The sequence below is a fragment of the Plodia interpunctella genome, chromosome 18, assembly GCF_027563975.2.
Source record: "Plodia interpunctella isolate USDA-ARS_2022_Savannah chromosome 18, ilPloInte3.2, whole genome shotgun sequence".
NCBI lineage: Eukaryota > Metazoa > Arthropoda > Insecta > Lepidoptera > Pyralidae > Plodia > Plodia interpunctella.
The window spans coordinates 5,108,906-5,126,872 of NC_071311.1; the positions used below are offsets into that span (position 1 = coordinate 5,108,906).

The 17,967-nt window shown below is 33.8% G+C and overlaps 1 protein-coding gene across 2 annotated transcripts in view; it reads right to left on the minus strand.

The window, feature by feature from the left end:
• LOC128677524 (uncharacterized protein) overlaps window positions 1–14,028 on the minus strand; it is a 40,275-nt gene extending 26,247 nt beyond the window's left edge. The window contains exons 1-3 of one of the 2 annotated variants that reach the window (XM_053758444.2): window positions 13,791–14,028; window positions 4,137–4,295; window positions 1,709–1,786 (exon numbers count right to left, since the gene is read on the minus strand). In XM_053758444.2, coding sequence (XP_053614419.1) covers window positions 1,709–1,786; window positions 4,137–4,295; window positions 13,791–13,823 — 270 coding nt within the window. In that variant the 5' untranslated portion in view covers window positions 13,824–14,028. The remainder of the gene's footprint in view (window positions 1–1,708; window positions 1,787–4,136; window positions 4,296–13,790) is intronic. The other variant, XM_053758445.1, reaches the window with a different exon arrangement.
• Window positions 14,029–17,967: the final 3,939 nt, after the last annotated feature.

A 17,967-nucleotide genomic window follows, 5' to 3' on the forward strand; every position in this document is an offset into this window, starting at 1 on the left:
ATTGTTGGCTATGATTTATTACATAGGAGTCAAATCGGGTACTCAGCATTCGATGTAATAACGAGCAGGAAAATATATTTTTTCATGTTCAAGGAATTCTGTTTTGGTTTTGTAACATTTATTTGTTAATGAATAATATCGATTAACATTATTTTTAATAAAATTTTAATTCGAATTATTATTTAATTTCGAAAATAATATTGTAGGTATTTTTTTTGCGAAATTAGAACTGTCCATATGAAAATACATTTTTCACTTCTCATGCTCTTAAAATGTATAGATATAACATTACATATGTAAGCCGCATATAATTTTAATTTTTAGACTCAAACCATAAAGTATTAGCATAAAATCGCATACAAAATGTTAAAAATAAAAGTAAAATCTTCGTCTAATCGGCTTGTAAGTGACCAGTAACGTTACTGGTTAAGACGTTAGAAATATTAGAATGTTTAGGTATTGTTAATTTCCTCGCAATCAAAGCGAAAAGTACAATTGGTAAAAACCTCGATCGTAAATCGAGATTAATGCATCCTTGGCGTGAATATCCGTATAATGTAATTGTATACTTAATTTTTTTTTTTATGAAATTAAATAGGTAAACATGACAATATTTTTGAAATTAGAATATTGTGATCTCTGACCAAGGAAGAATCTGTCTTGGTTGGAGTTAACTATAATAAAAATTAGTTAAATGTGAGTACAAATATGAATAAACAAAATATTAGTAAGTAAGCACACCCAGGTTGCGTGTTTAGTTAGACTTTAGTCGTTTCGAAGACCTTTTTGTATCGAAGCGGTGCAAGTGTTAGCTTGGGTTAAGTGTTAGTGCCATGTGGTCATAGACACACAAATACTAATACTCCGTCCATAAAAGTTGCCCTTAAAAAACTATAATTTCCAAAGGTTTATATAATAAAAATGACTTTATAAATAACTTATTTTATTTTATCGTTATGAGTTAGTTTTTATCGGGTTGTCGCATCCGCCAGTCTTTTTTTATCTCTGGCAGTTGCAGACATTAATTTTATGAATATTTTTTATAAGATAACTGTGCTTTTTCATAATACCATTAAAATTAATAATTAAATAATTTTAAAATATATTACATTACAAAAGAGTCCAATAAACTAGTACAATCAAGGTGTTACAATCTGGCAATTATAATTGCCACATGATGATGTAAAAAATTAATAGATATACTTTTTAACGTTAAGATTTCCTATATACCTGAATCGAATGGGTCTGATGCTGAATAAAATTATGTTGTGAAACAACAAATTGTCCAAAAAAATCTTATTGTCAATTTGGAAATTGGAAAAACTTGTCAACCAAATGGACGGAGATGGCAAGTGCAGGCAATATATGTTATATAAATCTGAGAGCTCTTCCTCTCAGAGCACCGAGTCGAATAGATCAGATTTCAATAGCACTTAGTACATTCCATGAATCGATGGAATTACAAACATACAAAAATTACAAAAATTTAATTTTTTTACCTATATTATTTTTTGTGGTAAAAGAGAGATAAATCTGATCCCTCACGGTAGTAAGTTAGGTTAGGGTTACGTTTATCTGCCTCCGACTGCACTTACATAAAATATTGACTGGTATCTCGAGAGAATATTTAAGTGCTATTAACATGGTGTGACAATAATGGGTGCTCTGAGAGGAATCCCTCTCATCTGCAATATCCCAAGCTGTTTACCTGTGACCGCGGTAACGTGGGTGTGGTAACCGCGATTGGAGTTGAGTAATACGTCCCGTTAAATCTATAGAAGTCGTTCTGAAAAAAAGAAATTTATGCTGAGTAGGTAGTAATAGTACCTACGTCAGTTTTGTTTTGTGCCGTTTTTATAGCGCGACACACACAATCGAAATACAAATTTGCTTGGGTGTAGCTAAAAACAAAATGCTGCAATATTTTGCAGTTGACATCATTTTATTTATAGAATTATACGTTTTAATAAGATTAGTACCAAGTATTAGTGTTCCAGTTTAAGGAGCCAGGCAGAGAGAGGAAGTTTAATAACAGAGCACTGTGGCAATAGACACCAAGCCACAAAGACGGTAAATGCGCATGTGACTCTCCTGGACGGGTGTTGCATGCGCATAGGCCGTATGCCTTTTTGCCTGCTTGATAATATAAAAAAATAATCCTAACTCATAATTAAGTAGATTTATTATATCCCATTTCCCACTAATATTAGGTGAAAGTTTGTGAGTATGTTTGTACTTTTTCACGCCCAAATGGCCAATTTTTATGAAATGTGGCAAGCTGATAACTTGGATTAACGTAAAGGATATTTTTTATTTCGAAAGTACGCGAAACCCGTAGGATTTGGTCAAAAAGTCTGATAGTCAATAGCGGGGTAACACCGCGGGATGCAGCTAGTGTAAATCGAAATTGTCTCACTATTGGCCAAATATACATATTTACTACTTATTATATTTGCCTTTTCTGACGCAATCGGGTAAAATAATAACACCAGTGTGTTTTCGGTACAAAAATCACCTATGTATAATAAGTGCAATGTTTTTATCATCAACCTAATCAAAAGGTTTTCCACATGGCGTCGATCAGATAAAGCTAATGCTAAAATGTTTTTGTTATCAATCTTTGTTCACACACATATTAGCCAATATTTGATAACATTAATGACTACTACTAAATATAAATATTGATTGGATATTTTTTGTTACCTATACTTTTTTTTACACGTGGAGAGAAATGTGTTCTGTAACGTTTATTGAAATGGTTAAGACAGTCCCCCTAAGATATATATATATATATATATATATATATATATTTAAAATACCCTAAACACTTCTTTTAAAAATTTCCAAATACAAACTTTACCCCCAATTTTACGCTCTTAAGAAAATCAACGCGTTACACTTTTTGAACTACGCAAATTTCTACGATAATTTTCGTGATAAACTATATCTGATTATAATGTGAATTAAATTCAAATAAATAAAAATTCTTGATATAAATGGGATTAGTAAGTAGGCAGTACCTAAATTAAATAGGTAAAATTTTAAAAACATACTCCTGTAACAACTTCAACAGACTATGTGGAGGTCTCTAAATGTTGTAATGGTCTCCAGGGAAGTAAATTTAACCAATGAGATATGCTTACACACAAAACACATACAGTCAATAACACATCAAGCTACCCAAATTAATTGCTCATCAATCCATCGTTTTTACCGACGCATAGAGATCATGATGCAGGGCAACCTTGCATGCTATTTACTATAAGGCATATACGGTAATACAATACAACGAAGTGATTACTAATAAAGTGATACTCTAGTAAACAGCGCCATAGAGGGCGCAGGTAAAATTTAATCAACCCAGTGCACATATTTACGATCAAACGACCACTCAGACCATTATTTATTTGACATAGGCAGGTCACTATAACACTACGCCACCGGTCGTCGTCGGTTTATCCATCCATATCTATACTAATATTAAAATTATGATTTGTGAAATATGTTTGATATTTTATTGAAAGTATTTGTTTAATAGTATTTTAATAAAGTTTAGAATATAGATATAGTTGACCTGAGGTCCAGGCTGTGGGCAACAGCTAGTTCACTTTAACACCACAAGGAACGGTTAAATAATTGTTTTCGAATAACCACATCTTTATTTATTACTATTTGTTTTTTTTATATATAGCCATAGCGAATAACCAGCTTCGTTCCAAAAACCGGAAAGTAACTTCAGCACCCAATAAGGCAGGTTATTATTTAGGGCTAGGCTATTTTCAACCAATTATAAAATTAGCTGTTGTTCGAGGTTCTGTCCAGTGTACGTTTTCATAAAGAATTCACCCCTATTTGCAGTTCCTTGAGGTTAATTAAAAAATACGTAATTTAATTCCGTTTGCAAGAGGTAAAAAAATGAAATGTCTTTGTTCAAATAGACAATCATCTACAATCAGCGGTTTTACATCTGTCAGCATCCAACTTTACTATAAAACGATTAGAATTCAGATTAATAATTGTCTAAGAAGATGCAGTATCTTAAGTACTTGTCGTAGAGGAAACATTATATATGAATACTTCTTGCGCCGCGTTCGTTACAAACAATAAATACACCTAAGGGCTAAGTCAGAACTTACCTCCTGATAGAAAACCCTTTTACTGTTGTAGGTCAGATGGTACTGCTGATCAGCAACCATCAGCAGGATAGTGAAGGGCAGAAGGAAGGCAGCGGCCGCCAGGAATGCTATGCACCTGCCCAGGCGCATCACGGTTAAGTTCTTTCGTCCCATTTTTAACTGCAAAAGAAAATAGAACACGGTCAATGTGGCGTGTGGTTCCGCCCTTGAATAGACCACTCCATATCTCTTATAGGACGATATATGTAAGTATTTCGCGAATATGTTGTACGAGGCGATGAAGAGACATAGTTTAATTTATTTTAGTATTTTGGCGGCTGATAGGAAGTAATAGCATTCCCAAGGAGGGTTGAAAGAGAGAGAAAAGAAGGTAAAACGAAATAAATTGAGATGTGCAATAAATGGAACCATTTTTTTAATATTACAACGCTAGCGAGTTCGTCTGTCTACGTGGATTTTAATTTTGTCGAGATATTTCTGGTTTTTGTGGCAGCTTATTTAGATAGATGAAACCTGCGCCAATTTTTATGTAATACATTTATGTGAAAAATGCATTTTTTAGATTAATTGCTACCAATCTTATTGACGCGCTAAAAAGAAAACAAGATTTAATGTTCAACCAATTAAAATATCGAAGATTTATCTCGGATTGATACCGTGAAGCAGTAAGATTTTAACACAAGAATGTGTGATATGATAACGGTATGATTGATGTATCCAGGTCATTATGCCGAGAAATAAAGAGGTAGTAAAAAATAAGTATCAGCAATCCAGAATCTTAGACTTAGCTATAGAATATAACGGTGTTTTTGAATACAATATAAGCCATTATCGGCTAATAAATACTCCACTTATGTACCACCATAATGTGATTTTATGTCAGTGTACGTTACTCAAATGCAAATTCAAAATCAAAATTCTTTATTCAATTTAGGATGATATCACTTATTGACATCAAAAAATTACTTAAACTAAGTCTACTGCCGACTTCCAAAGCGCAGGTGAAGAAGAAGCAGCACAACAAACTTCACCGTTTTCTCCAAGGACGTCAATTAACAAATATAGGACTTATACATATTAAAAATTAGGAGGACGAATTTACATCATTATTACTATTATACTAACTACGAGATGAATTCCTCATTGTCAATCTCTATTTCCAACCAGTGAATAAAACAGAATAGGTATTTTCACACCTCCAAGAGATAATCCCGATTAATGATATTAATATTCCTGAGGATGTTTAGGTGTGTCATTTTAATCCGAGCGAAGCCGGGTCAGACCGCTAGTACAGAAATAAAGAAACAGTAGTAATAAAGAACACTTCTAAAAGAAAATAGAGGTGGTGAATGATCAATTTTAACTTTCCATAATTAGTGAACAGCCAATTTTAATAATAATAGGTGAATAAAAACGATAATTGGACACACTGGAAATGAACCCTGTACAGACGAGGACAACCAACAATTCTTTAACATTTCAGCACCTATAAATACTTAGTTTCATACCAAAGTATCAGGAAATGCTATCAAATATTCTAAGCAACGGGTACCTGGACCTTAACACTGGGAACTAGTCTCGGAGAACGTGCAGTTTAAATTTATAAACAGATACGGTCTTCTGAGAAAATTGGTTCGCCGATGTGCAGCTATTTCTTGAAAGTGCCAATTTAGGGATATTAAATTTAGGAGCTATTTTATAGAATATTTATAGAATACTAGCTGCGTCCCAGGACTTCGCTCCCGTGGGAATTTCGATTTCGTGGGAATTATATTCTACCCGTGTACCAAATTTCATAACAATCGGTCCAGATCCGTCTAATCGATTTATACAGACATACGCATTTATAATATTAGTAGGATGTGCGGTTTGTGATGTTTTCCCAGCTAAATCACTGGACCGATTTTGATGAAAGGTTTGGATATAGTATGGATTATTATTTTTTTAAACAATAGAATGGAGTACTTTGGGAATAACTATCTACGGGACAATATTTGAGAGATGATACCTACATTTGAGAACAGTGGTTTTAAAGTGGCATAACGCACATAAACTAATTATTTTTTATTAAAAATCTCCACTGGGCCGCAATAGGTGTTTACAGGCATGAAAATTACGCGAGATACTTTTTACCATGGTCACAGCCACGGGCTGGAACAAATCAAACATAATAAATATCATCTCTAACATAAGAATTGGACTATACAACAATAACCATCACATAATATTTCGTAACCATTTTATGTCTCATCGCAATGCATTTTTAAACTTCATTCTGCCTTTCACTTTCTACACGGCATGTTTACAACGTACCAATGATTTTTGCCTGTTTGTTTAAAATAAAATTCGTAATCGTCAGTATTAAACAAGTAAATTACCTTCATCAGTTTCCTAAAAGCAGTCAAATTTGTGTATTTTTTGCATGTGGTTTCGCTCCGACCATGTGGCTTACCATGATCCATGGACCATGGTCTCATCATGATGCTTAAAATTGAACAACCTACCTACATCATGTAAATTTTAAGAACTCTTAATCATCTGAGCGTATTCTCGGAGTCTTACTAAGCCATAGAGCATCGGAGCTCAAGACCTACATTGCTACTTTTCCTCCGCTTCGCATGAATTATCTCTAAGTATAAATTTAATAATGTAGTACCTGGCTATAATACCTACATATATTACTTAGTAACGTTAATCCTATTGATATTATAAATGCGAAAGTTTGTCAGGATGTATATGTGTATGTTTATTACTTTAACATGCAATATCTACTGGACGGATTGTTATACAGTTTGACATACGGGTAGAATATAACATGGAATTAATACCACATAGAGTACTTTTATCCTGCAATTCCCACGGGAGCGAAGCCGCGGGGCGCAGCTATTATATTTATAATACTTAGTAATTTTCTGCAGTGACTAATTATTTGTTTGATATTGCTAATGAGAAACATGAGATTGCGAAATTAAATCAATGTCACATGTATGAATCATGAAGAGCTATGAATGAATAGTACTTTTCCAGTCTTTCTTTCTCTTTCTTTCTCTCCTTCCCTTCGCACGAGCTTTGGCAACCTTAGTAGTCAGACCATTGGCTCGCATATCCTGCTCGACAACATCAAGCCAGCATTTTTGGATTTGACCCTCCCCAGGTCCGGGAGAGAACGACATGGCCAGACATTTGTTTATTATTTAACTTGTACATTTTACCACGTCTTGTACGTGGTCGTACCAGCACAGGCAGCGATTATTTAGTAAGATTCAAAAATTGAACATGAAATTTTGTCCTAAACAAAACATTCAGTCATCTCGGAAAACAAACGTTTACTACGAACACTACAAAGGATTACCAGCACGAATAAACTATGGGTTCAGAATATAAATATTTACTATTATATCGTACGTAATGTAACCTTCGTAAAAGTTTACAAACACGAGTATTTTAGATTAGTTTAATTGTATAGGAGCTACAACTGCTAAACCACAGATTATAATCTGTGGTTTAGCAGTTGCAGCACATAAACGTACAGACAAAGAAAAATACCAAGAAGCACTAACGAACGCGTTCAGATTTTTTCAAATATATGAAAATTCAAAGTAGTATGATCTTGACAAGGAGTATATACGCACCAATGGTTTGAAAAATAAGGATGCCAACACCGGTACGATGTGGAAAAACTAGGAATATGGACCATTGCGCTACGGTCTAAGGCTGAGGAAGAAACCAAGAATGCGCTAAGATGAGAGAGATTCATCTGCTGGTCTTCCAAACTGGGTCGACCACTTTTAGCACTTATCTGAAATTATGCTAATAAAACTTCGGCGGTGATAAACATTAAAACAACAGTTCATTAACACGTTGCTAGCATGTCGTAATCCACGCTAGGTAGTGTACCTTCAGAATTACCTAATTTCTGCGTTTGTTACATTTTAGAATTACAATTTTTTTATATTTATTTATTTATTTTATATATATAAGGCTTATAGATACATTTCAATGGAATTTTTAACTACATTTCTTTTAACTTTTTTTTGATGTTAATGTGTCACTGATATTACCTACATACAAAAATTTTGGCGTTCGCCCAAGATTTCTGTGAAATAAAAACCTAGAGCTGCTAGCTAGAAAACTATCACAATTTTCATTGACTGACTAATACTAACGGGAACAGTCGTATGGATACGTCAAAATTAGTATAGAAAATTCACATAATATTTATTTATGATTATTTAAAGTCAAATCATTTATTCAGAAATTTTGAATACATGTATTTTAAAGTATGAAGTATGACATAGGGTACCTTTCATCCCGGAATATTGACGCGGGCGAATCTGCGGACAAAAGCTAGTTTTCTATAAATATCGATATACCTAACTGAAATAAACATATCGTCAGGTTATTTAAAAACTATGTTTATTTATAGCAGAGCCCATGGACAGACAGACAGGCACCAACAATCAGCATACCTACATGATCGTATTTTATAGGCCTTCCTGCGCCATAATGAGTTGGCGTCCGGCAGGCGGCCGGTCGAATCTTCAAAATTTTGTATGGAACCCTCAGAGAGCGAGTCTAACTCGCACTTGACCGGTTTTTTTAATGAATGTTTTGACTTTGTCAGTGGTTCTCTGTCTCGACAAAAGGCCTACCTACTCTATTAGAGGTAGAACCTTATATACCTACGTTTCTATATAGAGCCTCCACTGTTTATTATTCACACATCGTCTATATACAGAGTGATCTATAGTGATATATAGGCCAGTTTTAAGTTATTTCGTAATTATACATAATGGTAAAGTTCTATTCCATGCCTTACATAATCAATTTGTACATTCGAATCAGAGATATAATGTATTTATATCAGTGTAATAATATGTACTTGAAAAGATAATACGTATAATAAGTAAACAGGATTACATTTATAGATAAAAATTTATAAGCCTGAAATTTAATTTCAGTTACGAAATTGATATTATCATTTATATTTAAATACTCAAGAGCTGGATAGATTGGCAATAGCAGGTAATCTTATTTTATCGATGTGATAAATGGATGATAAAAATATCCGGAAAAACCTATCACAAGTTATAATAATCCTATTTTTTTATATTTAGTAACGTGACCATTAGAACCAGTAGAGGTGGATATGTAGGGTCACTTTAATAAATCTCAGTTCTTAGCGTTTGCTGTAGATTAAAGCTGATTTAGGTGGTTGGGCGACTTGGATGCTACTGATGAATGTCGAATATCACAAAACGTCGAAAGTGTTTTTAAGCGCCAAAATCCGAAGCGGTGGAAGTCCAGTGGTAGACCTTCCGCCTGTGTTCGAAAGGTCTCTGGTTTGAACCCTACTCGTGCCACACGAGTTTATCTAATCTGTTTCCTGTATATTAGTTTTCATAGACTAACACTTGCTGGTAAAGGATAACATAACAAAATAAAACTTGAATAAAATCTAACGCCAGTGTTAACAATAACAGACTCCAATAGGAGGAGCGCTAAAGTCGGTTTATTTATTGTACGAACCTCATACGAACGAGGCCTAAATGAAAATACCACACCCTGTATTGCTTGACATGATGTTCACCAAGCCATCAATTCTCTGAGCAATGATTACAGGGCACTAAAGGTCCGTACAAAAGTACCGAGGACGATTGTAACTTTCATTACAAAGTGAATAATAGCATCAGTCCATCGAATGGTAAAAAAGATTTGTTAATGTGGTCGACTATTATATACATTTGTAACAAAAGGTGTATTAACTGTGTATGTGTAGTGAAAAAAAAATTATCAAGTACCCACAAGAAATCTTTGATCCTTGCTATTGTCTTTGCAGTTTCTATAGCCATTATCACCTGTCCCGTTGTTTGTCTGTCTGAATATATTTTAACTTGCGTGTTGAATTTCACCTACATCGGGTAGTCCTACAAAGTAGAAATTTTCATGACCTAATTCCGCACCTAAACCGACCCCGGGCGGCTCCCAACGAAGGAACTTTTATTGCACGGACGCACTTTTTTGTCACGCCACGTCGATGGCAACTAGATCTCTCTGACGACAATTAAAGCTTGTGTCAAAAATGTCATTTTTGTAAAAAAACGTTACCTATTTACCTAAATCATACACACCGAGACTTAAATAAAATAGGCCTTATTTCTCCTAACTACAAATGTGTGTGAGTGTGTGTGCGTGAATTGATAAAAAAGCGTGTTTTAATTAATTAAATGTTGATACATTAATGGCAGCTAAATAAACAGAAATGTAGAATGCAGTCATTGCTGTACCTGCCCTTGAGTGTTTCCAGCGAGTGTGAGAAATATTTACAAGCATTATTAACCGAAACTTGTAAACAATTTTCAGTTTATTTTTACTTCCAACTATACAAAAAGATTATTTTTATTTTAGTATATCAGACATTTGTTAATATATGTATATATTGTGTTGTCCTAACAATATATTAAAGGTAAATATTATAAGTAAATACGAAAGTAAGTTTGTTTGTTTGTTTGTTTGTTCTCTTCGCGCATTATTTACTGGACCGATTGTTATGAAGTTTGGTACACGGGTAGAAAATACCTAACCTGGAATAACACATAGGGTACATTTTATCCTGAAATTCCCACGGGAGTTAAGCCCCGGGTCGTAGCTAGTATGTATATACAAGCAAAAACCTTCACTCACTTATCATGAAAGCTGTAAAACTACTATGACAATTAAGATGAAATTTAGCAGTAGATTGTGATGAAGAGACGTCCGATAAGAAAAGATTTTTTTAAAATCCTAAGGCGGTGAGCGTGGGTGAAGCTACGGGCAATAACTAGTTAATTACAACAGGGTTGTCTCCAAGTACGTTAAAACCCGCGTACCTAAGTGCCTACTCGCTATTCGAGATCTGGGGGCACGGCAGTGCCCCCGACAAGACTTGAATCCTCATAACTTTGGTTTGGATATAAGTCAATACCACAGGTACACATTACATATGAAATATCCAGTGCAAGGTTATGTAAGGAGATAACACATAGGGTATTTTTTTATCCTGAAATTTCCACGGGAGCGTAGCCTTGTTTACATATTTTTTGAAATTTTCTAACCATGTAATTTACTCTATTCAGAAGTCAAAACCTTGCCACATTGCACAAATGATTTTTATAAATAAAGAAGAGATAACACACGGTACGCCAAAGGCACTGATCTAATAATATCAGCAGTTCAATATGGATTTTTCTCAACGGACAATTATTTCAGTTCTATGAGCTAACCTCTAGCAACTTAAAATTATGGGAAAAATCGGCGGAAAATTTAGACGGAGAAAGAAATGTTGACAACGGTGAGCGAAATAATGAACGTAGGTCTGTATTTAATATATCGTCGAGTATCTACCAATAATACAATTTGCGATTTTCCTGTATTAGATCAGAATCGAACTCGACTTTTTCTATTCCATGGCTTAATGTATTCGGTAACAATTTATAATATTTTGAACAATGAACATCTAATATACAGTGCATCTGGAATGTGCGAGTGCGTCTGGTATATTTAACTTAGACATATAAAAATTAGTTTTAATTTTATATTAATATTATGTAATATTTACTTATTCGTTAGGAACATAAAAGGAGGACCAAGCCTTTATCTTACCTTTTGAATGAATTTATTTTTATTAGATTTTTTTGTCAACTTGTTTTACACTCGTACAACCTGTACGTGACCACAGATTAAATACTTAGTAACGTGACGAAGAGCACTAACTGACCTTGATTGATATTTATTCTATTTCTAGATTTATAGGTCACCGAGAATTAAATATTTCTTTATCAAAAACAAAGGTGCAGTTTGCATTTTTATTCGTGAATAAAAATATTAGAGACAGTTTTTTTAGAGTTAGACTTTTATTTATTAGGTAGCAATCAATTATGAGACAGTGTGTTTTGTGAGCATTGCTTATTTATTACTTACATCATTAAATTTTGTTGACATCAAGACAAAATGTTCATATGTTACCTACCAATTTCCAATTCCTTTTCACCAATCTTTCTGAGTGTGGCACTTTTTATCTCGATATTCCCACGGGAAAGAAGCTCCTAGTTGCAGCAATTAAGATTGCCTGTTTTATTTCCATGATTTCCACGACAGAAGTTAAACTGAACTTTTTAAAGATTCATAGGTATTAGACTTAACTTCTATAATTAATAAAAAAACGCTAGTGATCATAATACACACGTGTTGTGATTTATGGTACGTTGATCACATGTAAGCACATGCTTACATAAAAGTAATATGTTTTGTTGTAATTTAATCTTTTTATTGCGATGTGATAAAATTAGATAGTGTTATTTGGATCCTTATTGGACTATTAGAATATATTTACACGAATATTTAAAACAAAATCGAACTAAGATCGATATCCTAAATCGAATTATTCGAAAATTAAAAAATATAACGTTACACCGATTGAATCGTCCGTCACGCACAGTGGTGTGACTATGCGACCATAATAAACGTCTGTAGGTAGTCAAAAGTTGCTAAATGGCTTTAGAGGTCAAAAACCTCATTCCCATGAGTTTGGAACCAACCAACCGACATAATTAAAGCACACTAAAATAAACATGTCGATATAAGTTTAGTTTCTCCTAAAACTAGGAAAAAAAGAAGTTGGTAATATTGTTAGAGCTCATATTCTTCATACTAATTTTCGTCAGTTTTGTTCATCTACCTATATACTATTATTCCTATAAGATCTTTCATTAATATCTTTGAATTGTAAAAGGGAAGCAATGTCGACTCTAGATTTTGATATAAGTAGGATAGAATTTTAAACACAATAGAATAGAGTTTAGTTTAGTAGGAAACTAGATAAATGTTAGATACAACTGTTAGATTTTAGAGCAATCTCTAACCTTTAGTCTTTATACCTATCTATTCTGCAACAGGTTATATAAAGCAAAAAATAGTTGTAACTAGGCTTGCCATTATGTGGGATAGGTAATAGATATTATATTCGACGCATATGTATGTGTGAGATTTCAATGATAAGATGGTATAGCTGATTTATTGTTGGTTGGTTAGCTGATGATTGAATTTTTTTCTATCGTTCTAATATATATAAATAATCTATTTATAAGTAAATACGCAAGTACCTATTCACAGGATTAAATACTATAATATAACATTGATTATCTGTGGTTTCTTTAGGTAGGTACCTTAAGGGTACCATATATTTTTAGTGTTCTGGAACTCTCATTTGGCTAATCGACAGAGATCCGAAACTGAAAATAGTCGGAAAAAATACTGAAAATAGTCGGAAAAGAAAAGCGAAAAGTTATCAAACCTAACCGAAGTACGGAAAGTGACACAGTAAAATTTGCAGAAAATAACGCAAAAACAATCGAGATAAGTTAACATTTTATATTAGACATTGACATAAAAAGAAAAAATGAGGAACGATTTGTTTATGGAGAGGTAATTAGAATTACTTAATTAGGCTATTGTAGCGACGCAGTTATCATTACCTACTTCAGTCCTCTTCGTCATCGAAAGATGTTTGATGAAATCTAAGAGTACTTATACAAAATTAAAATATATAAATAAAGGAGCGTCAAATATTAATGTCATCGGATATAAGGGACAGAATGAAGGGACCAGTGATTTTACCTTCCTATCGAAAATGTATATAACATCCTGCATCCATATGCCACTCGTTGTCACATTCCTTCAACAGCCAAATAAAAAAGCCATTTTCAGTCATAGAAAAAATAAAATGCAATAATCACTGTTTATAAATAAAAACACTGTCGATGCGTATAACGCAAATGTCAAAATGTGTAGAGTTAAGCATCCGGAACGACCGATCACCAGCGGACTCGCGCCGAGACTGACTGGTATCGACCTTCCGTGCTCCGCAATTTGCTGCAAGCCCACCACTGCACTGCAGCTTTATTTTTGGCAAGCCACCCCGAAATCTTCAATAAGCAGACTGACCGACAAAAACATTGACCCATTGTGACAGTATTCTGTTTTATTTTTCGCAAATGTTTATTTATACGCATGCGTACAGAATCCGAGCGGAACGATCTCATAGTCCACGAGTTGACCTTCGTTAGCGTTCAAGTCAAGGGCCCAAGGTCTGGAAGCAATATTTTATAGTTAACATTTGGAAATAGAGCGATTAAATTTATAGATGGTATTGTCATGTGATAGACTCAATAGTCGTTTTAACACTAGGTATGCAACAAAAAGATTAAAAACAGAAATTAATAAAAGGTTCGTCTAGGTAGGTACCTACTTTAACGAAGTTGGTTAAATCCAACGGCAGAAATAATGATCTGTGGGCACGGGAGTGCCCCCACCAAGACGAGCCAAGCGAAGCGCAAGGGCACCTACATTTTCTCGAAATTAGTTACATTAATTAAACATGCAAAGTTTGAATATCGTAGCTAGTATACTTTAGATTTTATAGATGCCCAAAAACCCGACCGACTTTGTGACCTAACTTTACCAGACCTAACTTCACATACTCTACATTCTAGAGTTAAAACGTGTAGCTTGGCCGTTTTGCTACCGTCATGTTTTAGTTTTCGTAGTTTTACAGAACAGAACTATAAACTATGTACAATTTCCATTTCCTTTATCAGTAGTGTAGATCTCACTTCTAGCCAATTTATATGATTCTACATCAATAGAAACATAACTCAGGTTTTTATCCCCTTGTGAAACATAATAATTGCATGTGTATATTTCCTTGTTGCCGGAACTTCCCCTGAGTGCCACATTTAACCGGGTTAGTTAATTGTACGCGAAGTACTTACTGCAATTAAAACATTATGTCATCTGTCATTGAGCCACTTCCGCAGTCTCAAAATTATGCCATGTTTGTTTTACACTGTGGTTTTACATAATATTTTGCGATAACGCCTGTATTTCGAACGGTGGCAAGGTTTTGACCAGAAAGGACAATGTCTTATGTGATCGATATATAATGTCTAAGATATTTATTTTATTTATTTATTCATTCATAAGCTTAAATCTACTTACTGAGTCGATAAGATTTCGACTTTCAATTCGTTTCATAGTTTAAAAATTAAAGCCTAACCATAACCTGAGTATGTTACTCAAAAATCAACTCTAAAATAAAAGAAGGTTAAAAAAATCAAACACTGATGAAAAAGTATTGATTGGATTGGACGTATCCATCCGTTTATTCAACACTTTTAGTAGGTACAATCCATAATTTAATCCATTATTTTAAAAATATCAACAAATCGTGTCGTATGGATTTGTGTATATTTTTAAAACATATTTCGTGTATTTTATTAGTACTATGAGTGACTAACTGAACTAGGTACACGCTTGTCATAAAATGTGTGTAGGCCATGTTTAAAGTCCACAGTATCAGTCAACAACAATAGCTCAGAGGATGTGCGCCATTTAAAGCAACTATTTTGAACTGCCCAGCCCACGGTCAAAGCTGGAGGTCCATTCATGCTATTTTAAATTAATTGTGTAACATTACACGGAGAATATTCCATTACGTTACGTGTAGTGGTTTGTCTTAATCGTTTCATGTGTTACACTAGTTATAATTTTTTCCGATTAAGTTTCTATATAAAGGACACCGCGTAAGTAGTTTAGTAATTCTTTTTGAAAATCCTGAAGGTGAGAAAATATGAACATATGATAAAACACTCCTCTGTCAAGTCTGTTCGCGATTAACTGAAAAACTACCGGGCGGATTTTTTAACGGTTTTTTACCAATAGGTAGTGTAATAGTTGTTGAAGAAGGTATAGGCGTAGGTACAACTTTATTATGTTTTTAAACGAGCGAAGTCGGGACAGGCTGCTAATTGAATTAAAAAAATATACTTCCACGGTCAATCGAATCCATGAAACATAGGCAAGAAGCCCCGGGGCGAAGCTAGTTGAAGTACTCGTATAAAATAAAGTCGCTTTCCACTGTCTCTCTGTACCTACACATACGACAAGATCTAAGCTTACATGCTTAGATGTTTCAAACAACGCAACGGATTTTGAAGCGCGTTTTTTTTCAATAGATATAATGATTAAAGATGAAGGTTTATATGTATATAATATGCATATTAGATATCACCCGTGTGAAGTCAGGGCGGGTCGCTAGTAATACATATAATGTGCATTAATGATCTGACGACACGCTCGACTCTAGTGAATGCATGCATGACGCTCGAATTAGATAACACAAGCTGATACCACTAATTAGTATACTGTAATGTGTAATGATGCCACTGCATGTTGGCATCGCAACTAAATAAGGCTTTCTTTATACAGGATTTCTTTTATTCACTGCACAATTTTTTACAATATGTATATTCATTACATGGGATACTACAGGCCAAAAATTTTTTTTGTCATATATTTAAATTTATTGATAAAATTTTATGATGTTATACATATGTATATTTTATGTTCATATTTTAGATACCGACTCAGTTTAAACACCTGCGACAGGTCACAAAATTTGTGCAGTTTAAAAAAAACCCGTACTTATAACATTTTAAAAATTATAAAATAACTGGAAAATTGTAAATAATATGTTTCGAACTGATAGTTACTTCGCACTATATGCATTAATCTCTCTCTCTCTAATCTCAGCGTTTTCCCGGTTATGTTCTCGACTGTGATTCCCAGAGTCCGTTTCAAAATAAACCTAAACATTTTTGATTCCAAGTTAAATTATATAGAACCTCTGCCTGACGTCAAACCTCTTTGAGAATGCTGTTGCCCATCAGCTGTTAAGGCTTTATCCCTTTGTCGCCTTGTACTTTGAGAGGTTATGGTAAACCTCCTAGTAAGCAGTTCGGGTATGTCTCCATCTATTGTGTGTGGTGATTTGACTGTATGCATTCCTCTATTGTGGTACTGTTACGTACAATAAAGCCATAGTGCATCTAAAGAATGTTAATTTAAACCAGACTAGGTCGGTAAACTTGGCCCCCATCATTGGCAAGTGTAAATCAAATTACCGTTTTACGGTAAACGGTGACTGTCGCGCGACAACGCGCAACGGTCACGACTAGGCGACGCGCGACTTGTAATTGAATCGATAGTGGGAAAAGGTTTTAGAGTGCATCCGGCGGCGAAAAATGGCTCCATGATCTGATTTCATAGATATCTTGAACCTGAGATGCAGTGGTGAATGGTAAAAGCCACTGATTTGAAATCGTTATTATTTTATTAGAAACCTTTATGGCTTGTGTGTATGTACCTACATATTTTTGACTACTTTTAGGTACATTACTAGATATAAATAAAAAAGTTTCCTAATAGAAAAAAATAATATGTTTAGAATAAAATGTACTTATATTATTACTAATGTAGATTTACTTAGTTGTAAGACAGGCAATTATTACGTATGATACAGCGTATATAGTTTATTTTTTAATCAAAATGAAAATTTTATTTCGACAGTATTCAAAACTTTACTAGATACTTAACTACGGCTAATTATGTACACTGGGACAACTTAAGAATTTCTTACACGTGGAAGTTCGTATTACATCTACTTACTTACGAGTAGGTTCATTCTAATTCGTGTCGAAATACATACACAACTTTTAAAGAAACAGAAGACTTCATACAAATTGTCTTCGATGACAAATCGTAATTTATTTATTTAATATATTTTCTCTGATTACCTAAACGAAACAAAATACGTTATATTTTAAGCTAAAACATAACGTATTTCGTTAATTTGTCATCTTGCATTTATCGTATCAGTTTCAGTTAACTAGATGCCTATACCTATAAATATTTTGACTGGGTAAAAATAAAACGCATAAAGATATTTAATTATACA